The sequence below is a fragment of the Heloderma suspectum genome, chromosome 4 (assembly GCF_057233095.1).
Source record: "Heloderma suspectum isolate Gila_16-S chromosome 4, 16-S_ref, whole genome shotgun sequence".
Taxonomy (NCBI): Eukaryota; Metazoa; Chordata; class Lepidosauria; order Squamata; family Helodermatidae; genus Heloderma; species Heloderma suspectum.
In genome coordinates this window covers 314990443-315013297 of record NC_139461.1, presented here as the reverse complement: position 1 = coordinate 315013297, position 22855 = coordinate 314990443, and the positions used below count along the sequence as shown (strand labels likewise).

The 22855-nt window shown below is 54.1% G+C and overlaps 3 protein-coding genes across 7 annotated transcripts in view; 2 read left to right on the top strand and 1 right to left on the bottom strand.

Annotated features, from left to right (window-relative positions):
- Positions 1–117: 117 nt before the first annotated feature.
- LOC146349123 (uncharacterized) lies at positions 118–4059 on the top strand. Its single transcript, XM_084854916.1, has 2 exons — positions 118–2066; positions 3863–4059. The coding sequence occupies exon 1, from the start codon at positions 216–218 to the stop codon at positions 1857–1859; it is 1644 nt and encodes a 547-aa protein (XP_084711042.1). The 5' UTR covers positions 118–215; the 3' UTR covers positions 1860–2066; positions 3863–4059.
- Positions 4060–9493: 5434 nt separating this feature from the next.
- Positions 9494–21645, bottom strand: PCIF1 (phosphorylated CTD interacting factor 1). Of its 5 annotated transcripts, none has more exons than XM_084854902.1 (18): positions 21533–21645; positions 20798–20892; positions 20605–20664; positions 18641–18779; positions 18395–18519; positions 18030–18173; positions 15283–15410; positions 14965–15119; positions 14696–14843; positions 14517–14600; positions 14173–14272; positions 13873–14035; positions 13444–13616; positions 13145–13231; positions 12690–12874; positions 12360–12453; positions 12049–12224; positions 9494–10506 (listed from the first exon to the last, which is right to left on the bottom strand). In XM_084854902.1, the coding sequence occupies exons 4-18, from the start codon at positions 18762–18764 to the stop codon at positions 10263–10265; spliced, it is 2130 nt and encodes a 709-aa protein (XP_084711028.1). In that variant the 5' UTR covers positions 18765–18779; positions 20605–20664; positions 20798–20892; positions 21533–21645; the 3' UTR covers positions 9494–10262. The 5 variants fall into 5 exon arrangements, with proteins under 5 accessions (XP_084711028.1, XP_084711029.1, XP_084711026.1 ...); XM_084854903.1 differs by having other exon boundaries at positions 21600–21645; XM_084854900.1 differs by having other exon boundaries at positions 20605–20892.
- Positions 21057–22855, top strand: part of PLTP (phospholipid transfer protein) — a 40112-nt gene continuing 38313 nt past the window's right edge. The window contains exon 1 of the mRNA XM_084854912.1: positions 21057–21152. The gene's annotated coding sequence lies outside the window, so the exon portion shown is untranslated. The remainder of the gene's footprint in view (positions 21153–22855) is intronic.

The following is a 22855-nucleotide window of genomic DNA, read 5'->3' as shown; positions in this document are numbered from 1 at the left end:
CAACCGCGTGGCTGCCCCCGTGCTGCCTGGCCCCGCCCCGCCAGGCACGCGGGATGGGCCAGGCCCGGGCCAAGGCTGGCGCGAGGAAAGCGGGAGCTCCAGCTCTCGGGCCAGGGCCGAGGGGTTCTCCGCCCCGCACGGCCTGGCCCGGGGCTGCGGCTCCCTCGCCTCCAGCTGGGCGCCCGCCCCCTCCCTGGCCCGCAGCGGGGCCGCGGATGGCGCGCGGGGGCGGCCCGCGCCGAGCCGAGGGCGCCCCGCCTGGCCGGCGCCTCTGCCCCGCGGGGCGGCGGGCCCCGCGCGCGCCTCGCCTACCCGGCGGCGGGGACGCCCGGCAGCCCGCCTGCCCGCGAGGGAGGCGCGCCGGCCGCGCCCGCCCTGCTGCTGCGGCAGCGCACAGGCCGCAGGCGCCCGCCGCGCCGTTGCCGCGGCGACGCCGGCTGAGCGCGGGGCGGCGGCGAGGAGCGCGGCCGAAGCCCTCCCGCCCCAGGCCGCGCCGCCGGGAGGAGGGCGGCCAGCGCCGCGCGCATGGCCGCGCTCGGCGACCCCGGGGAGGGCCGGCGCGCTCGGGGCGCCGCAGCCCGCCAGGCTGGCCTGCGCGCGCCGAGGCGAGCCCGGCCCGCGGCCTCGCCCGCCGCACGAGGGGCGCGGGAGCGGGAGGCCGGCCGCGCGTGAAGCGGGAGCCCTGCGCCGAGCCCGGCCGAGCGCTGCGCTCGCGCGCGCGCGGCAAACTTGCCCGCCCCTGGCCGGAGCCGGGCCCCGGAAGACGCCTGGCGCGGGGCGCCGGCGCGGCCTCTCTGACGGCCGGGCGGCCGCCCCGCTCCACGCAAGCGCGCGGCAAAGGCGGCCGCCCTGGCCTGGCCGCGCGCCCGGCCCTCGGGCGAGGCTCCGCGGCGGGCCTTCCGACAGGCCCCGATCCCGCGCCGCCGGCCCGGCCGGGATCAGCCCTGCCGGCGGGGAGGCGGGGCGTGGCGCGAGCGCCGGCTCCGGCCCGCGCCCTCCTCGCTGCCGCAGGGAAGCGGAGCGGGCGGCGCAGGCCGCCGGCGCCGCCTGTGCTCCGGCCGCGGGCTGCTCCCGGGAGAGCCGCAGCGCCACGCCCGGCCTGGGGGAGCGGCGCCGAGGCGGGCTGGCCGAGCGGCGGGCGGGCGCGCCGGCCTGGCCGCGGCAGCCCCGGCCGCAGCGCGTGGAGCGCCGGGAGCGGGCTGCCTCCGCGCTGGCTCCGGGGTCTTTGGGCCTCGCTGGCACGGCGGCGGGGCGCCGGCGCTGGGCTCGGCCGGGCTGCTGCGGGGGGGCCGGGCCGGGCACTCGCGCGGGACTCGAGCGCCGCCCGGAGCGCGGCGGGGCCCTGGCGAGGGCCTGCTCTCCGCGCTGCTGAAGGCGGGCCGGCAGCCTGCCTCCGAAACGGGGCGTGGGACGGCGGGGCGCCCGGCCAAGCGCAGCGCCGTTCCGCCCTCGGACGAGGGGCGCCTGGCTGGCTCGGGCCACGCGGCGCTTGGCGGAACTGGAAAGGGGCGCCGCCGAGCCGCGACCCGGGCGGAGGGGCCGGGGCCGTCGGGGAAGGGAACAGTTCAGCGGCCGCGGCCTGCTTCTCAGCTTGCGCGGCCGCCTTGGGAGCTGATGGGGCCTCGGTGGGTGCTGCCGCCGTTAGGGAGCCAGAGTCGTGGCGTCGGTGTACGGCTGCTGCGCGGCTGGCTGCAGGGGACACGGCTGATGGCCACGTGCAGCTCGTCCGGCCACGCCGACTGGGGAACAGCCCCGCCTGCTGCGCTGGGAGCGCAGTTCTTGGGGACCCTGCAGGGCCCCGCGTCCATTCTCGAGCTGCCCGAGGACTAAGGGATTCAGCAGCTTGGCAGGAACTCTGAACCCTCTCGTTTGTCTGCATCCGTAAAGTGGGGCGCCCAGAGCAGGACACAGCACTCCAGATGAGGCCTAACCAGTGCAGAAGATGGGGCTGTGGGGGAGGTTTTTTCGCCGATGGCTCCCGAGGTCGGTTCCCGGAAAACAAGATATTCTATGGCCGTCTAGCTGCTGTCTAGCGGCCATAGAATTGCTCCCTCCGTAGCCCTTGGGTGTGTTTTAACTGCTGTGTTCTTCCTGTAAAGGAATATTCTTTTTCTTCTTTGAGTTTTAAAGAGCATTTAGAATAATTCATTTTTATTTTAGAGAATTTCTATACTGTTTGTAATTTCTTTATAAAAAAAAGTCCAATGCAGTTTACAAGCTAAAATCATATCATACAATAAAACCAATCATTAAAACAATAAACAATGATAAAAACAATAACATCTCATTAAAATACAGGGGTAGCTGACCATACTAACAGTCAGGGAAACGCCTGGGCAAACAAGTATGTCTTCAGTTGTCAGAAGAAGCACCCCACATTAGGAGCCCACCTGAACTCAATGGGGAAATCATTCCACATGGTGGATGCCACAGTTGAGATGGCCCTCCTCCACATGGTGGCAAAATGAAGCTCAGTAAGCTTTAAGTAAGGTCAGCAACCCTCCCCAACAGAACGTCAAGACCAGAGCAGGCTATATCGGAGAAGGAAGTCTCTCGGATAACCTGGTCCTGAGCTGTTTAGGGCCTTATAAACTAGTACTAACACCTTGAACATAGCTCAGTAGGTAATTAGCTCTACTTTCAACCCAGGAGGTATACGTCTGCAGTAAGAACCCTCACAGAGCAATCTAGCTGTTGCATTCTGCACTAGCTGCAGCTTCCAAACCAAAGGCAGCCCTACAGAAAGCACATTATCGTAGGGCCTTATCACACAACGCTTTTATCCTGCGATTGACATTGCTCCTGCAGGGATGTTTGCAGGCTTATTACATAAAGCAATCTTTGCTTAACGTAAAGCAATGTAAAGAGTACCCGGCAAGTACTAGTTCCCCTCTACTCAGCACTGGTTAGGCCTCATCTGGAGTCCTGAGCCAACTTCTGGGCACCACACTTTAAGAAGGATGCAGACAAACTGGAGAGGGTTCAGAGGAGGGCAACAAAGATGATCAGGGAACTGGAAACAAAGCCCTGTGAGGATAGACTGAAAGAACTGGGCATGTTTAGCCTTGAGAAGACTGAGGGAAGATATGATAGTGCTCTTCAAGTACTTTAAAGTTTGCCACAGAGAGGAAGGCCAGGATCTCTTCTCCATCATCCCAGAGTGCAGGACACAATAATGGTCTCAAGTTACAAGAAGCCAGATTCCAGCTGAACATCAGGAAAAACTTCCCGTTACAGCAATACGACAATGGAACCAATTACCTAGGGAGGTGGTGGGCTCTCTGACGCTGGAGGCATTCAAGACAAGGCTGTATAGCCATCTGTCAGGGATGCTCTGACTTGGATTCCTGCACTGAGCAGGGGGTTGGACTCGAGGGTCTTGTAGGCCCCTTCCAATCCTACTATTCTGATTCTACGTGATGCCGTGACTTTGTTATGACCCTCCTGCACTAGAATCAGAATAGTAGGGTTGGAAGTCTTCTCAAGGCTAAACATGCCCAGTTCTTTCATTCTCTCATTGGGCTTTGTTTCCAGTTCCTTGATCATCTTTGATGCCCTCCTCTGAACCCTCTCCAGTTTGTCTGCATCCTTCTTAAAGTGTGGTGCCCAGAACTGGACACAGTACTCCAGATGAGGCCTAACCAGTGCTGCGTAGAGGAGAACTAGTACGTCATGGGATTTGGAAGCTATCTTCTATGAATGCAGCCCAAAAGAGCATTGGCCTTTTTTTGCAGCCACATCACAATGTTGCCTCATATTCAGCTTGTGATTTACAACAATTCCAAGATCCTTCTTGCTTGTAGTGTTGTGGAGCCACGTATTCCCCCATCTTGTAACTGTGCTTTTGGTTTCTTTTTCCTAGGTGCAGAACTTGGCATTTATCCCTATTAAATTTCATTCCGCTGTTTTCAGCCCAGCGCTCCAGTCTATCCAGATCACTTCGAATTCTGTTTCTGTCTTCCAAAGTATTAGCTATCCCGCCCAATTTTGTGTCATCTGCAAATGTGATGCGCATTCCCTGCACCTCCTCCAAGTCATTAATAAAAATGTTGAAGAGCCCTGCAGTACCCCACTCTCTATAAAGGCAGCATGATATTGGGAGATTTATTTTCAGTTCCTTTTCTAATTATGCCTAACATGGAATTTGTCTTTTTCACAGCAGCTGCACACTGGCTCAACATTTTCATTGATCTGACCGCCACAGACCAAGATCTCTTTCTTGGTCGGTCACTGCTAGCTCAGATCCCATCAGCCTATATGTGAACTTGGGATTTTTTGCCCCAACTTGCATCAGTGTACACTTGCTTACATTGAGCTGCAATTGCCATTTGGATGCCAATGCTCAGAAGAGATACTTTTGGAGCTCCTCACTATCCCTTTTTGTTATAAACACCCTAAGTGATTTGGTGTCATCAGCAAACTTGGCCACTTCATTGCTCACTCTTAATTTCAGATAATTTATGAGCAAATAAAAAGCCCCAGCCCCAATACAGATCCTTGTGGGGCCCTGTTTATATCCCTCTATTGCAGGAATTGACCATTTATTCCTACTCTGCTTTCTGTTCTTTAACCAGTTGCTGATCCATAAGAGGACCTCTCCTCTTATTCCATGACTGCCAAGTTTGTTTAGGAGTCTTTGGTGAGGGACTTTGTCAAGAGCCCGATGAAAGTCCGAGTAAACAGTGTCTACTGTAGTATCACCCCTGTCCACGTTTATTGACACTCTCAACAAACTCTGAAAGGTTAAGAGAGACAGGACTTGCCTTTGTAGAAGCTATGTTCATTCTTATTCAGCAGGGCTTAGAATCATAGACTAGTAGGGTTGGAAGGGGCCTACAAGGCCATCGAATCCAACCCCCTGCTCAATGCAGGAATACAAGTCAGAGCATCCCTGACAGGTGGCTGTCCAGCCTCGTCTTGAATGCCTCCAGTGTGGGAGAGCCCACCACCTCCCCAGGGAATTGGTTCCATTGTCGTATTGCTCCTTGGAGGAAAGGTGGGATATAAATGTAATAGAATGCGTTCTTAAAATCAGATGAGAGAGGCCTTTGATCTAATCCAGCATGGCTGTTTTTGTTACCCCACCCCTGCACATCTTATTCAGCCACCTCTCTGGCTTCAGTGGGCACTGCCCACACATCTTCTAGCAGACATGAGAACTACTAAGTTACTTACTCAGAGATCTGATTTCTGCACTAGCACTGTCTGAGTTTTTCTGCACTGCCAAGGAATCATGGTTTGCACCCAATCAGCAAAGGAGATCGCTCCAGCAAAGGAGATCGTTACCTTGTCGTGGTGCTGGAGCTTGAGTGCCTCAATGACGCCATGAGCTAAACCGTGAAGGGACATCCAAGACGGGAAGGTCATGGCAGAGAGGTCAGACTGAATACGACCCCTGGGGAAGGTAACGGCAACCCACCCCAGTATTCTTGCCGTGAAAACTAAACGGATCAGTACAACCAGAGATATGTCGGTATACCATCGGAAGATGGGACTCCCAGGTTGGAAGATGGTCAAAATGCTACTGGGGAGGAACAGAGGACAAGTTCAACTAGCTCCAGATGTGATGACGCAGCTAGCTCAAAGCCGAAAGGACGGCTAGCAGCCGATGGTGCTTTTGGTGAATGATGAATCCGATGTTCTAAAGATCAACACACCGTAGAAACCTGGAACGTAAGATCTATGAGCCAGGGCAAATTGGATGTGGTTATTGGGGAGATGTCAAGATTAAATATATACATTTTGGGTGTCAGTGACCTGAAATGGACTGGAATGGGCCACTTCACATCAAATGGCCACCAGATCTACTACTGTGGACAAGAGGACCACAGAAGAAATGGAGTAGCCTTCATAATAATAAAGTGGCTAAAGCAGTGCTTGGATACAATCCAAAAAATGACAGAATGATCTCAATTTGAATTCAGGGTAAGCCATTTAACATCACAGTGACCCAAATATACGCCCCAACCACAGATGCTGAAGAAGCAGATCAGTTCTAAGAGGATCTGCAGCACCTACTGGATAATACGCCAAAAAGAGATGTTATTTTCATTACAGGAGACTGGAATGCTAAGGTGGGTAGTCAAACGACACCTGGAATTACAGGCTAGCATGGTCTGGGAGAACAAAATGAAGCAGGACATAGGGCTGATAGAATTTTGTCAAGACAACTCACTGTGCATAACAAACACTCTCTTCCAACAACCTAAAAGATGACTTTATATATGGACTTCACCAGATGGTTGACACTGAAATCAGATTGACTACATCCTTTGTAGCCAAAGGTGGCCGACATCTATGCAGTCAGTAAAAACAAGACCTGGAGCTGATTGTAGTTCAGATCACGAACTTCTTATTGCACAATTTAGAATCAGACTCAAGAGAATAGGGAAGACCCAGAGATCAGTTAGATATGAGCTCACCAATATTCCTAATGAATATGCAGTGGAGGTGAAGAATAGATTTAAGGGACTAGATTTAGTAGATAGGGTCCCGGAAGAACTATGGACAGAAGTTCGCAACACTGTTCAGGAGGCGGCAACAAAAAACGTCCCAAAGAAAAAGAAAACCAAGAAGGCAAGATGGCTTGTCTGCTGAGACACTGGAAGCAGCGCAAGAAAGAAGGAAAGCAAAAGGCAACAGTGATAGGGGGAGATGTGCCCAATTAAATGCAAAATTCCAGAGATTAGCCAGAAGAGATAAGGAATTATTTTTCAACAAGCAATGCGCGGAAGCGGAAGAAGATAATAGAATAGGAAGGACAAGAGACCTCTTCCAGAAAATTAGAAACATTGGAGGTAAATCCCTGGCAAAAATGGGTATGATCAAAAACAAAGATGGCAAGGACCTAACAGAAGCAGAAGAGATCAAGAAAAGGTGGCAAGAATATACGGAAGATCTGTATAGGAAGGATAATAACATCGGGGATAGATTTGATGGTGTGGTCAGTGAACTAGAGCCAGACATCCTGAAGAGTGAGGTTGAAGGGGCCTTAAGAAGCATTGCTAATAACAAGGCAGCAGGAGATGACGGTATCCCAGCTGAACTGTTTAAAATCTTGCAAGATGATGCTGTCAAGGTGACGCATGCCATGTGCCAGCAAATTTGGAAAACACAAGGATGGCCACAAGATTGGAAAAAATCAACTTATATCCCCATACCAAAAAAGGGAAACACCAAGGAATGTTCAAACTATCGAACACTGGCGCTTCTTTCACATGCCAGTAAGGTAATGCTCAAGATCTTGCAAGGGAGACTCCAGCAATTCATGGAACGAGAATTGACAGATGTACAAGCTGAGTTTAGAAAAGGCAGAGGAACCAGAGACCAAATTGCCAATATCCACTGGATAACGGAGAAAGCCAGGGAGTTTCAGAAAAACATCTACTACTTTTTTATTTACTATTCTAAAGCCTTTGACTGTGTGGATCATCACAAATTGTGGCAAGTTCTTGGTGGTATGGGGATACCAAGTCATCTTGTCTGCCTCCTGAGGAATCTGTATAACGACCAAGTAGCAATGGTAAGAACAGACCACGGAACAACGAAATGGTTTAAGATTGGGAAAGGAGTAAGGCAGGGTTGTATATTGTCACCCTACCTATTCAACCTGTACGCAGAACACATCATGCGAGGTGCTGGGCTTGATGAAGCCGAGGCTGGAGTTAAAATCGCTGGAAGAAACATTAATATCAGATATCCAGATGATACCACTTTAATGGCTGAAAGCAAGGAGGAGCTGAGGAACCTCATGATGAAGGTGAAAGAAGAAAGTGCAAAAGCTGGGTTGCAGTTAAACCTCAAAAAAACCAAGATTATGGCAACCAGCTTGATTGATAACTGGCAAATAATGGGAGAAAATGTGGAGACAGTGACAGATTTTGTATTTCTAGGTGCAAAGATTACTGCAGACGCTGACTGCAGCCAGGAAATCAGAAGACGTTTATTTCTTGGGAGGGGAGCAATGACAAATCTTGATAAAATAGTGAAGAGCAGAGACATCACACTGACAACAAAGGTCCGCATAGTTAAAGCAATGGTCTTCCCCGTAGTAACCTATGACTGCGAGAGCTGGACGATAAGGAAGGCTGAGCGAAGGAAGAGAGATACTTTTGAACTGTGGTGTTGGAGGAAAATTCTGAGAGTGCCTTGGACCGCAAGATCAAACCAGTCCATACTCCAGGAAATAAAGCCAGACTGCTCACTTGCGGGAATTTTAAGGGCAAATCTGAAGTACTTTGGCCACATAATGAGAAGACAGGACACCCTGGAGAAGATGCCAATGCTAGGGAAAGCGGAAGGCAAAAGGAAGAGGGGCCGACCAAGGGCAAGGTGGATGGATGATATTCTGGAGGTGACGATGGCTGACAGGAAGCTCTGGCATGGGCTGGTCCATGAAGTCACAAAGAGTCGGAAGCAAGTGAATGAATAAACAGCAAAACCCAATCTGGCTGCATGCTCTCTACATCTTAAATAAAATTGTTGTAGTTTCAAAGTTGCCTGGCCTGATCTGCCTAATCACAAGGGGCATTGCCCTTGCTTATTTGTTAAGAACGTAGGAAGAGCCATGATGGATCAGACCAAGGGCCTATCTAGTCCAGGATTCTGTTCACCTTGGCCAACCAGCTGTTGACCAGGAAGCCACAAGCAGGACATGAGCGCAACAGCACCCTCCTGCCCATGTTCCCCAGCAACTGGTGTACACACGCATACCGCCTCTGATACTGGAGGGAGCATAGAGCCATCAGGACTAGTAGCTATTGAACATACACTAAATGCACACCTTTTGTCCTGGCCAATTCAATGCCCCTCTTTAACTAGAATTCTAGGAGAGGCAATGTAGCAAATGTTGTGGGTCCAACCCGTCAGCCCTGGTGCTCCAGGCACAAGCTTGGGCAGATTTGTCAGGGTTCTTGGGAAGACCGAGTTCTATACCATCATAGGTTCCTTAGAGAAGAGTGGGAAATGACCAGCAGGGGTGAGGGCGTGCCTTTGAAGAGATGCCCCCACCATCTTGTGCTTCCACTGGCATCACTACATTAGCACAGGGCCACTTTTTTGCCCTTGCATGGTGTGCTGGTTCAGGGCCCACACTGCAGGTGCCAATACCAGCAGCTTCAGCCAGAACTCTCTAACTACCTCTCGCCTTCACTGCTTCTTTAAATTGCAGAGAGAGAGAGAGAGAGAGAGAGAAAGGGTGTGCGTGCGTGCACGCGCGCATGTGCAATGTAGCTTCTGGGTTTAAGGTAGAGGTGCATTTACAAACCAGAGTGTGCTGGAGGCAAACATGTCCGTTTCAAGAACATACAGTTAGTCTGTAGAGAATCGTGGACCAAGTTCTGCAGGCCAGCTGAGCAGCAGGAGGAAAGCGGAGAACAGGGCCTCCCCTTTCATACCCTGCCTGCGGATTCCATCCTAGAGCCATTTTGCAAGTTCACTTTTTGGCCATAACTGTCCCAGACCCTTACACAGGAAATGCACCAAGGCCTAGGGGCACTGTAATGCTGGTTTTAATGTCCCTAAGAACTAGGAAACAAAATCAAAAATAGACTTTCCTTTGCTCTTTTGATAAAAGTAATAAAATGGTTAGTGCTGTTAAATTAAATCCTTAAAAAAAACCCTCCAAGAAAGCCCGGAGCTTCATATAGAAACCATGACGACTACAAAATGGCAGCCAAGACTTCTGTACACACACAAAGGAACTCCTTTGCTCTGCAGTTTACAGTAAACAGCATCAGTGAAAACACGCAACTGGGACACCTGGGGGAAAACTGGGACAAGGCCACAGAACGGCCCGTTGGGGAGCAGAGTCGTCACACTGACACATATTTACAACTATAGACACAAGGCTGGACCGGAGCAACCCCAGTGCACAGCGTGGCCAGTTCCCCTCCTCACTTCCCCCTCACACACGAGAGAAGGCCCGGTTCTGACTGCACTGCTGGGCCACTGCTTCGCCCCGATTCAGCAGGCCTGCCCACCAGGACCCGCACTCTGCTGTCCATGCCCCCCACCACAGCTTGAGTGGGCTCCTCCTGGGAGCTGCGACACGGCCGGGGACAGCAAGCACCACCTCAGTGCACATGCCCCAAAGAGGCTGGCAACCTGCCCAGCCAGCCAGGGCACATGAGGGTAATGTCCATGGCAAGGGTCCGCAGACTTGGAGAGGAAGGCAGGTGCTGCAGAGCTACCCGCCCCCCCACCCCCGCCTTGGAGCGTTCCTGCCCCCACACTGCTTGCCAGCCCAGCCAGTTCATTGCCCGTTAATTCGGATTGGTCTCCCGGCTTGTGCTCTGCTCCCGGATAGTCTCTCGGTCCTTGTCTGAAGCTGAGGAGGAGGAAGAGCAGGACGATGAGGCAGATGACGCAAGAGTCCGTCCCGAGTGCTTATAGGCAGTGACAAGCTCCTGCAGCCGTTCTTGTGTGGGCTCCCACTTAGTAAAGCCAGAGTTATTTTGCAGGAAAAGGACTGCTGTGTTGTGCACAGCTTTGTAGTACATCTCCTCTCTGGAATGAAAGGTAGAGAGATGTTCAAGAGCAGCCCTGGCGGCTTCTTCACCCGCTCACAGTCCCATGCTTAACATGCTTGAGAAACAGTGAGTAAATAAGGACACAGCAAAGGTGTATAAAATTATGCACAAGGTGGAGAAAGTGAGACGGAGATGTTTTCTAGCCTCCCTCACATGACATAGGAAGCTGCCTGAGTCAGACCATGGGTCCATCTAGCCCAGTATTGTCAACATTGACTGGCAGCGAATCTCCAGGCTTCCAGGCGGGAGTCTTTCCTAGCCCTACCTGGGGCTGAACCTGACCCCTTCTGTATGCAAAGTATGCGGTCTGCCACTGAGCTACTCACCCAGCGTCATCCAGTGAAGCTCAATAGTGGCCGAGGATCTAGCTCAGTGTGATAGAGCACATCCTTGGCACACAGAGGGTCCCAGGTTCGATCCCCGGCTTCTCCAGGTAGGGCAAGGAAAGAATCCTGCCTAAAGCCCTTGAGAGCTGCTACCAGTGTTAACAATACTGGGCTAGATGGACCAATGGTTTGACTCAGCCTAAGGCAGCTTCCCATGTTCCTAGCAGTGGGGGGTTCAGGACAGATGAAAGGAAGGACTTCTTCACGCAGCACACGGTCAAACTATGGAACTCACCACCTTAAGATGCAGTGGTGGGCCACCAATTTCCACAGCTTTCAAAAGGAGTATTCATGGAGGATAAAGTACCAATGGCTCCTAGTCATCCTATAAGTCACCTCCAGGAAAAGATGCACTATGCCACCTGTGCCAGGTGCTGGGGGATATCAGCAGGAGGGCCCTATCATACTCATGTCCTGCTTGTGGGCTTCCCATTGGAACATCTGGTTGGCCACTGTGGGAACAACATGCTGCACTGGAGAGGCCCTCTTGGGTCTGATCCAGCTGCAGGGCTCCTGTTCATTCCAGGCATCTCCCTTCAAGGCAGCCAGATGAGACAGCTGGGTGGACTAACGGAAGGCAGCAGGGCACATGGACCAAGATGCAAGAGCAGAACAGGGCAGACAGCCTCTCACAGCAGCCAGCCAGATGCCCCCAGGACGCTCACAAAGGGAGGGCATGGGAGCACCCTTGGCCCCCGATGCCGGAAGCACTCAGCCCTTGAGCGTGGAAGCGCGTACAGCATTCCACAGCAGTAAGTTCTGCAAGCTGCTGATGCACTGTAGAAAGTCGTTCAGCCTTTTTGTCTATCCAGGCCCCACTGCCCGCCACTTCCAATGGACAATCTTGCAGGTTTTTGTGTTCCAGGCATCTGATGAGAGAGACCTGGAGGCAAGTGGGTGGAAACATCGTCCCTGGGCTGAATCTTCACAGAAGGGATGCAGCTGGGTCTGCCTCAGCAGAAGAACTCAGCCCAAAGAAGGGCCCGCTGCCGCCGCCTGAACCCTGAGCAAATTCTCACAGAGGGGGCAGATGGGACTAGCTAGTCTGGGCCATGCCGAAGGACACAGTGGCTAATCATTCCAAGGAGAGGGCAGTGAGGGCAGGTGGGGGGCACGTGGACCTCTTAACTTACTTTTTGCAGACATGTTGGGAGCCACTGCGGTATTCGTGGTCAAAGGCAGGCAGGATGAGCTGGTGCCGCTTGAACCGGCTCTGCTCCATGCGTGTCAGGGCGGGTGTGGGGGGATCCCGCCACTCAGGGATGAAGACAATGAAGGACAGGGGCTCCTTGGAGGTCTCCAGCAGTTTCTAAGGCAAGAAGGAGAAGATGCAAGCTCACGCACCCATGGCCAGCCAGTCAGCTGCACAGCCTAGGAGGACGGGAAGGCCAGGAAGACCACACTGCCTCACAGGAAAGCACCACCGCTGATGAGGGTTACTCACCTCAAAGTGAGACACCATTGCATCCATCAGCTCCTCACAGAATGGAGGGTTTGCTTCAAACGAGCCACTGATGGGGAAGAAATCCAGGCAGGGACTGAAGGAAAGAAGAAAGAGGCAGCCAAGGCCAGTGAGGGAAGAGGTGGCGGGCACCGGGAAAAGGCAACCAGCCTACCCCCTGCCCCAGTTTCCCCAAGGTCCTGGGCAGCAGAAAAGGGTCGCAGGCAAGGGCCTCTCCTCTCTTTTCAAGCAGGCAGAGTCACTGCCTCTTCCTTCCCTGCCCTGCCCCCCCGAGCTGCACCAGTTGCTGCCCCTGCCCCTGCCAGCACTCACCCCCTGGATCCGAAATACCCGTCCGTGTCTGAGAAGGCCGAGCAGTACTGCTTGAAGTAGCAGTTCAGGGGGGAGGCGAAGCACTCAAAGCTCACGCCAAAGAGCTTGTGGAGAGCTTCGAAGACGTGCGCTGGGAGCGCCCCCTGCAGGCCGGTTCCTTCGTAGAGCCCGACGCCAAACATCATCTGAGCAGAGCAAAAGGAGGCCCCTGAGCCATTCGCCCCCAGGCAGCAGGGCAAGGCAAGGCAAGGCAAGGCAAGGCAAGGCAAGGCGGCGGGCTCACCAGGCAGAAGGCTCACCACCCCAAGGACCCTTCTGAGCCAACATCCGCCCTCACACCAAGCCGCCAGGTGAAGGTGAAACCTGGCTCACCAGCTCAGCCTGCTCCTGCTCCTCTGCCATCTCCTCGCCACCAGCCCCACCTATTAGTTTAAGTCCAGCTGCACAGCCCTTACCTGGTATCTGCGGAGAAGGCACCAAACCCTCGGCAGAAACCGCTCAAAGGCAGAGTCGTCAATGCAGCTGTACCGATACAGCAGCCACTGCAAGAGAAAGGAAGTCACTGCAGAGAGATCTGCAGACACAGGACCCGAGAGGCAGAGCTAGGAGGGCATCGTATGTGGCGCTGCCCAGAACCAACACCCCCACCCAGCATCTGGCTACTGCCCGCCATTTGGGTGCCTCAAAGCCCCCCCCTCCACACACAGAATGACACAACACTACAAGAGAGCAGTTTGCCACCCCTGCCACATACCAGCTTGCTGAAGTAGTTGCGGCTGACTTTCACCATCTCGCCCTTATAGCGCACACACACCACGTTGTTTTCCACGTGCATCTCCACATTTGGCAGTGGGGGGGAAGGGGCAGCCAACCTCGCTGGGTAGCAGTAGATGAGCCGGTCCTGCACCTCTGGAGCCTCTACCTCAGCTAGGGATTGGTGGGGTGAGTTAGTCCCCCTCGTATTACACCTCCCCAACGGCTAGGAGAACTGGGCCAAAAGGCAACTCCCGCACACAAGGTCAAGCTGCACCTGCCCAGCAATCCACCCCCAGAACACGTCCCAACCACCTCCACGTGCAAAACACCACAAGACAGAACTGAACCCCACCTGACTGACAGAGCTCAGGCTTCCGTGCTGCCCATGCCACACCAACACACACGAGGCCCTCTTCTGTGGACCTACCGGATATATTGTGCTCCTTGAGGACTTCCAGGTGCTTCTCTCGAATGCGCTTGACATACTCCAGTGAGATGTGATAGATCTTGCTGCAAATGCCCTCCACGGAGTCCTTGGCTGCAGCAGATACATGGGGCCCACACTGCTTGCGCAAGTGCTCCAAGCGGTCCTGTACAGTCAGAGGAAAGAGCTCTGATGCTCTCCCAGTGGCCACTAGGCAGGGCCAAACGCAGACCCCAGCCATCATGCCTGTGACAAGATGGCTGGCATGCACCCCCTGCTCCTCCCTGGAGGAAGCCCACTGACCATGTAGTCCTCCTTCGAGGCCGAGTGGTCTCGCCGCAGCCAGCTGAAAGTGTCCTCCACATTCCACTTCACCACTTTCCTGCTGTCTGGAGAGGCACTCCTGCACAGAGGGCAACACAGATGTACCCCAGGACCAATCAAGCATCTGGCCTTTGATTTTATTAAGACTGAAAATGTATTCAGTGAAGTCGATAACTGCAAATACGCTCTACTCCTCGCATGTAGGCTTTTGCTCTGTCCGTTGACTTAGGTCAGTTCTCCTCCACTTAGAATCCCACTGTTGTTCCTTTCTCCTTAACTCCCCCAGCTTCTCTGACTTGCCCCTGCAAGTCAGTGGGTCCCACCTGGATTCAATGAGTCTCTTTGCAGCCTCAGCGTATTTGAACAGCAGCCGCTTGGCTTCTTCCCGGAACTTGATTCGGGACAATCTGCAGCACACACCAAGATGGGGGAGAGGGTGAAGAGAGCCATCCAGACCTGCTAGCAGCAACCCTTCCTGAGAGCCTCCCTCCACAGCTCCTACCTGATGGGAATGTCATTCATGATTTCTCTGAACATGGAAGGGGACACGACCGGCTCACAGCTGCTTGGCAACAAAGGATCCGTCCCTTTGTCCACCACCTTCCGCTCCAACATCCAGCGATTGAAGGATTCTCGAGGCGGATCAATCCCTGTGTGAAAACCACCTTGTGAGCCCAGCCCTGAACAGCTAGGCAGAGGAGGTGTGCCCAATGCTGGGCAAGGCTTTGGAAAGGGAAGACCAGAAGCCTGTGGCGGGCAGAGAGAACTGACCCTCTCGCTGTTGGCAGAGCTCCCGGTAATGCTGGCGCAGCTTCAGCATCAGCTGGGATCGGAGAAGCTCCACCTCAGGGTGAGGGCCCAGCACCTCAGAGGGTGCCCTCTGCTTAATCACTGCATTTGTCTGGATGTCCAAGTCCCAGTACACTCTGCAGAAGGGAAAGAGAGAGCAGTCACGAGGCACGGAGCCCGTTACAGGCACGTCTTAACTGGAAGAGGCCCTACACTCCAGCCCTTCCCAGAGTCCCCCTCCCCAGCAACCTCCCCCAGAGATGAGCAGAGATTGTCCCCCTCACCCCAGCTGTGACTTACTCAGTTGGTCGTAAGAGAGCTGTCTGTTTGTCTTCAGGAGACACACCCCACATCTTCAACAGAGGAGTCCCAGGGGTAGTGGAAGTGTTAGGGCCTGGCTGAGCTGGGGGAATTCCTGGGATATCCACCTGAAAGTGAAAAATGCCAGATTATCTTGGGAAAGGCAGCAAGGCCAGGGGCAGGCGTGCCAGGGGGGAGGCACCAGCTCGTCACCCAGCTGCTCCCCTAGCTGAAACCATAAGAATTTCCTTTAAAAAAGGAAATTCTCAAGGCACAATCACAAACAATTCCAACAAGAAGAAAAGGTGGAAGACAACAGAAGAAGCCAATGTGGCTTCACAAAAAGCTTAGGGATGACCTGAAAACAAAAAAGGACACATATAGGAAGTGGAAAGAAGGCCAAGTAACAAAGGAAGAGTACAGGCAGGTAGCACAGAATTGCAGGGATGGCGTCAGGAAGGCTAAAGCGGAGAACGAGGTGAGGTTAGCGAGGGATGCTAAAAACAACAAAAAGGCTTTCTTCAGCTACGTGCATAGTAAAAGGCAGAGGAAAGAAATGGTTGTTCAGCTATTAAATAAGGATGGCAAAATGATAACAGATGACAAAGAAAAGGCAGAGGTGCTCAATTCCTACTTTGGCTCAGTCTTCTCCCAAAAGAGGGTCTATGACCCCCCTGGCAAAGGCGAAGTACAGGCTGAAGGGGCAGGATTGCAGCTTGAGATCGACAGGCATATGGTCAAGGAACACCTCATTACTTTGAATGAGTTCAAATCTCCAGGGCCAGATGAACTGCATCCTAGAGTCATAAAGGAACTGGCAGAAGAGCTCTCAGAACCGCTGTCTATTCTCTTTGAGAAATCATGGAGGACCGGGGAAGTGCCAGATGACTGGAGGAGGGCTAACGTTGTCCCTATCTTCAAAAAGGGTAAAAAGGAGGAACCTGGGAACTACAGACCAGTCAGTCTGACATCAATCCCTGGGAAAATTCTGGAGCAGATCATAAAGCAATCCATCTGGAAGCACCTTGACAACAATGCAGTGATTACTCGAAGCCAACATGGATTTGTCAAAAACAAGTCCTGCCAGACAAATCTGATCTCATTTTTTGATCAAGTCACCTCCCTTGTAGACCGTGGGAATGCTGTAGACATCATATACCTCGACTTCAGCAAAGCTTTCGACAAAGTGCCCCATGATATCCTGATGAGCAAACTAGCTCGAAGTGGGCTAGATGAAACAACGATCATGTGGATCCACAGTTGGCTACAGAATCGGACTCAAAGAGTGCTTATCAATGGGACCTTCTCAAGCTGGGGAGAGGTAACGAGTGGGGTACCGCAGGGCTCAGTCCTGGGCCCAGTGCTCTTCAATATTTTTATTAATGACTTGGAGGAGGAGGTGCAGGGAATGCTGATCAAATTTGCAGATGACACAAAATTGGGAGGGATAGCTAATACTTTGGAAGACAGAAACAAAATTCAAAGTGATCTGGATAGACTGGAGTGCTGGGCAGAAAACAACAGAATGGCATTTAATAGGGACAAATGCCAAGTTCTGCACCTAGGAAAAAGAAACCAAATGCACAGTTACAAGATGGGGGATACGTGGCTCAACCACACTACGAGCGAGAAGGATCTTGGAATTGTCGTCGATCACAAGCTGAATATGAGCCAACAATGTGATGTGGCTGCAAAAAAGGCAAATGCTATTTTGGGCTGCATTCATAGAAGCATCGCTTCCAAATCCCGGGAAGTACTAGTTCCCCTCTACTCAGCACTGGTTAGGCCTCATCTGGAGTACTGTGTCCAGTTCTGGGCACCACACTTTAAGAAGGATGCAGACAAGCTGGAGAGGGTTCAAAGGAGGGCAACAAAGATGATCAGGGGACTGGAAACAAAGCCCTATGAAGAGAGACTGAAAGAACTGGGCATGTTTAGCCTTGAGAAGAGAAGACTGAGGGGAGATATGATAGCGCTCTTCAAGTACTTGAAAGGTTGTCACAGAGAAGAAGGCCAGGATCTCTTCTTGATTATCCCAGAGTGCAGGACACGGAATAATGGGCTCAAGTTACAGGAAGCCAGATTCCGACTGAACATCAGGAAAAACTTCCTGAGTGTCAGAGCAATACGGCAATGGAACCAATTACCTGGGGAGGTGGTGGGCTCTCCCACACTGGAGGCCTTCAAGACGAGGCTGGACAGCCATTTGTCAGGGATGCTCTGACTTGGATTCCTGCATTGAGCAGGGGGTTGGACTCGATGGCCTTGTAGGCCCCTTCCAACCCTACTATTCTATGATTCTATGATTCTATGTCGAGAGCAGAGTTGAAACAGAATGCAGTTACCAGAGCTCTTGATTCCTGCAACTATGAAAGCAGCAAGCAGCAGAGCAAGGAGAAGCGCCACCCACAGGTCCAGGCTAGGGAGGTTGCTGGGGAGAATGCCTCAGGGATGCCCAGTCACCCTGGATGGCCCAAAAGCCCATCAACATACAGGGTGACTCATCTGCAGATGAACGCTTGCTGCCAGGAAATCAACTAGCTGCTCCCCCGCTCTCTGGCAGGACGGCACCGCAGTCTGCCTCCCTTCCTCTGGGCTTACAGCTCTCTGCTCTTGCAGGCTCTCCTGTCACAATTCCCTACCTTTGCCAGAAACACGGTTAGTTCTACTGCCTCTAGGAGAAGAAAAGTGTGGGAACTCCACCTGACCTGGGAGCATTAGGGGCCCCACAGGAGACCAGAGCCTACCTTGGGCTTCTTCACACTGTTACCACTGGGCTGAACCTCCTCAGAAAGTCTCCGCTTCCGCATCTTGTTTTCAGTGGCGGCGGCATCACCAACTCCCCCTTCTGCAGGCTGCACTGGAGCTGCATTTAGACCAAGAGGGTCCGACTAGGAAGCCCAGAAAGAGAACCATTAGGCTTTAAGTCCAGGATTCTCCCACCCTATCAAGACACAGCAAGCACGTCTTACACCGTGAACCCATCTGAATAGCCAGACTACACACTGCCCATCAGAGATACCGCCAGAGGCAATGCCCCAGGGAAGCAGAGCTGCTGCAGGCTGAGGCTGCCCCTCCCTGCTCACTCCTAGGAAGCCAGCCAGCCACTCACAATGACATCGTGTTGCCCCAAAAGCGGCATCTCCCAGAGCGACTGGTTGGTGAAGCGGTTGAAATAGTAAGGGCGGTTCTCACGCTTGCTCCAGCACTTCTCCCAGCCAGCTTGCACCAGCTCATCTGAGGGAGAGGACAAGAGTGAGGGATGAGGAAGCCATGGCTGCGGAAGATCGGGAGGAGGCGATCCATCCACACACAGACAGCCCCCCACCCCAGGTTCTCCTCAGTGGCCAAAAAGTACCTGGCAAATCCTGCACCAGCCGGATGGGTTTGGGGGAGCTTGGCTGGTTCTGGTGGGAAGTACCAGGAGAATGGCTCATCAGAGCAGCTTCCTCCGTGGAGCTGCCGTGGTTTTCATTGGCCATTTCGCAGCATTTGCACTGAAGGAAACACAAGGAAACAGCATTAGAACATGCCCTTCCCACAGCCAAGCTCTTGAACCCATAAAACTGTTGGGCCTGCTTGACTGGGTGAAACGTGTCGCCCCCTGGCACAATTGCAGACCACTCAAAGCCCTATGGGGGACCAAATGTGAATCCCACACGTACCCCGTGACAGGGACACTGGGCTCGCTGTGGCACACCTCATACACAAAGCATTTATTCTGAACCCATCCACGACCCTATAAAGCAGAGCAGCAGATATGAATGGGAGGGGGTGTATGTTATATTATCCTACCTACGCTCCAGGAACCAATATTCCACATCCCTGTGTGTTCCCTCACATGCCCATTTTAAAAACAGACCCTTCGTCCTCAGCCCAGGTCCAGCTGAACGCCACAGTATGTGCTGCATGAAGGAAAACTAGTTGGCTGCTCTCCCTGTTTGCCCAGCCTGGCCACACTAGCTGGGTCTGAGTGGGAACAGAAATCCTGCCAGTGTGCCCAGGGTGCACCTCAGAACCCACATTTGGTGTCCAACAGTACCTACGAGAAGTGGCTATAGCCTGGCCTTCCCTTGGACTTGAAGGATGGTTCTAGTCAGCTCCTCCCTCAGAGCCCCACAACAGAATGCCAGGACCTCAACCGCTGTGCTCAGATGAGCAACACAACTGCTCAGCCAGCTAACTGATGACTCCGCTCAAGAGGACACAGGCAACAGAATGGCAGAGTCATCAGGCCGCCTGCCCCACTGACCATCTGATGCCCTCTTCTTTGGCAGCCCCATCCCATCAACTCACCACTTTATGCCGTGGCCTGAAGAACAGCAGTGCAGCAGACCATGGCACAAGCGGTTAAATGAACACACTGTAGTCTTTGCGTGATTTTAAAAACATGCATATATCAATCATATCATATCAGCACTCTATGTGCACAATACATCCTATCCCTGTTAGCCTGTCATATCCACAACCCCCTGGACCTAGACAGGAAGGCACACTACAACTACCCCTTCAACCCCAATAAACATTAGCACCAGGGTCAGGACTACATAATATCACACATGGTCCATGGTATGGTGTTAAAAACCCATGTAAAATACAGGCCCTGCCCCAAGGGCTTTACAGCCTTTAAGGGATGACTGCAGAGCAGCGAGAAGGCTCCTCCAGTTTCCTTCCCCTCCAGAAGGATCTCCACATTTTTTTGAGGCATGAAAATGGGCATCGGAAGCAGCAGCAGTGGCAAGTGGTAATTTGAGACGAGGCTTGCAGCTGTACCAGACTCATGAGCCCTTCGGGATATAGTGGGATCTCCCCTATGTCAGAGATTTCAACTGCTTCCTGTCACAGCTACCTCTCCCAACAACCCAAAGAACTGTTTGGCAGGAGTGCTGTGAATTCTCAGCCTCCTTTTAAAACTGTAATTCACAGGGTTTCTCGGGAGAAGCAAGATCAACTTTAAACCACTTGAATGATGCATTCTATGATTCAGTTAACCCATCATTTGGGGGAAACTCGTAACAAGTTTCAGATAGCTGCTGAGGGCATAAACAATGCTGTCAGCACAAGGGAAAAACACAACACCGGGGGAACTTCTAGAGTGTGGAATAAACAGAGCCCAGTTTAATTGGAAAGGAAAATGTCAGCCTCAGCCATAGGCAGACAAAAGAGGGAACTGACCCCCCGTTTAGCAACATACAGTGTGGAACACCCAATACATCCAGAGAGCAAAAGGAGCAGGGACAGGTGCTACAGCTCAGCAAGACATACAGTGTGAAGAGTAAGCATTGCAAAGTGTGCGTTTCAGAAAGAGTAGGAGATACCCACTGGGGGCTGGCTCCGTGAAACAAAAGGGCGCAAGGGCTTCCTTGGTTGCCTTCACAGGTGCTGGGAAGCAAGGGGAAAGGCTCAGCGTCGTCGGTGGCGTCTCTGCCACAAGCAGCAAGAAAGCTTCCAGCAGCCACAGTCCGCCTTGTAGCAGGGCCAGGACGGGGAGATCCAGGCAGCCCAGGCTACTCACAGCTGGTGGTTGCCTTGCAGGTTCCTTCTGTCTGGTGGGCTGCTACGGGCCAGAGCCTCATGCTGGCGCGGGGCTCCGCTGGCCCAGCTGCAGGGCTGGAAGGGAGGGAGGGAGGGAAGAGAGAGGGGAGATGTGTGCTGGGGCTAATGCCCGGCGGCCTAAGCGGGCCCCTTGCCCGGAGCGCCTGGAGAGCGGCGCGCTCGGCAGGCGCAGGAGGGCGGGCGAGAAGCCATTGGCTCCGGCGGCCCACGGAGGGGGTGGATCTTCGGGCGCGACTGCGGCAGTGTGCAGCGCGGAGCCGGAGCCAGAGCCGAGGGAGAGCGGGCGGCAGCGAGAGCGCCTCCGCCGCGGCCAGGTCGGTGAGGCTCCGGGGGCGGCCGGGCCTTCCCGGGGGCGGGAGCGCCGCTGAGGAGGGCCGGCCGGGGCGCCGGCGCCGCCCGGCGCGGCTCTCAGGCCACGGCGCCCGGAGCGGGGTGGCGGGCCGCCGCCTCGCAGCGCGGCGGGCGCCGGCGGAGCCCCGCCGAGGCCGCGGGGCCGCCCCGGGCGCGGAGCCAGGACGGGCCGGGAGACGGGGCCGCGGCGGGGCCGGCGCGCACCCCCGCGGCGGCGGGAGCGAGCGCCAAGATGGCGGCGGCGGCGGCGCCTCCCCGTCGTCGTCAGCGCGGGCGCCCTCCGCCTCTCGGCGCCCCCGGCCGCGCGGAAGGGGCCGCCGGGCGCAGCCGCGCGCCGCCTCACCTGCGGCCGGGGCTGGGGGGTGGCCGGGGCCGCTCCGCTTCCCGCCGCCATCCCGCGGCTGCCTCACCCTGGCAGCCGCCGCTGCCATCTTGTATTCGGGACCCGCGGCGAGCAGTGCGCAGGCGCCGGCCCCGCCCCGCTCTCTGCGCACGCGTTGTGCGGGCGGCTAGTCCAGGCGCGCAGGCGCACTTCGGCCGGACTCTGAGCCTGCCGGAGTTGTTGCGCATGTGCAACGGGGAGAATGCTGCTGCGTGAACGCTTTTTGCGTAGGTTGCGCAAGCGCGGACTCGTCCTTGATTCGCTTCATAGACTCGTAGCATAGCAGGGCTGGAAGGGGCCCGCGAGGCCTTCGAGTCCGACCCCTGCTCAGTGCAGGACTCGAGTCAGGGCATCCCCAAAAGACGGCCGTCCAGCCTCGTCTTGGAGGCCTCCAGTGGGGGAGGCCCACCGCCTCCCCAGGGAATTGGCTCCATTGTCGTACTGCTCTAACAGTCGGGAAGTTTCTCCTGATGTTCGGCTGGAATCCGGCTTCCCGTCACTGGAGCCCATGATTCCGTGTCCTGCACTCTGGGGTGATCGGAAGAGATCCCGGCCTTCCTCTCTGGGACACCCTTGCAAGCGCTTGAAGAGCGCTGTCTTGTCTCCCCTCAGTCTTCTCAAGGCTAAACAGGCCCAGTTCCTTCAGTCTCTCCTCGCAGGGCTTTGTTTCCAGTCCCCGGTGGTCTTTGTTGCCCTCCTCTGAACCCTCTCCGGCTCGTCTGCATCCTTCTTAAAGTGCAGTGCCCAGTACAGGCTCCATGTCTGGTGTGGCGAGAGGTGGCTGTCACTTCTGTTGCTGTGATTGGAAGTTCGAGTCCCGGCTGGAGCAGAATCGCTGGCCCGCCTCGTTTCTTTGCCACCCGTTTTTATTTGACAATGTGTTGAAACTATTCATAGGCTGTTCTCCCCTATGAGAGAAGGTTACAACAGCTGGGGACTTAGACCTACTTATGTGATGATGTGAATGTGCCATACGATAAATAAATAAATAAATCAGCTCGGATTGTTTGGGAAAAAAGGAGGGTAAGGGGAGACATGATAGAGGTGTACAAAATGATGCGTGGTGTGGAGAATGTGGATAGGGAGACATTTTTCTCCCTCTCTCAAAATACTAGAACTTGAGGTCACCCCATGAAGCTGATCGGTGGGAGATTCAGGACAGAGAAAAGGAAGGGCTTCTTCACACAGGGCATAGTTAAGCTGTGGAATTTGCTACCATCTAGTCATGGCCACCAATTTGGATGGCTTTAAAAGGGGTTTGGACAAATTCCTAGAGGAAAAAGC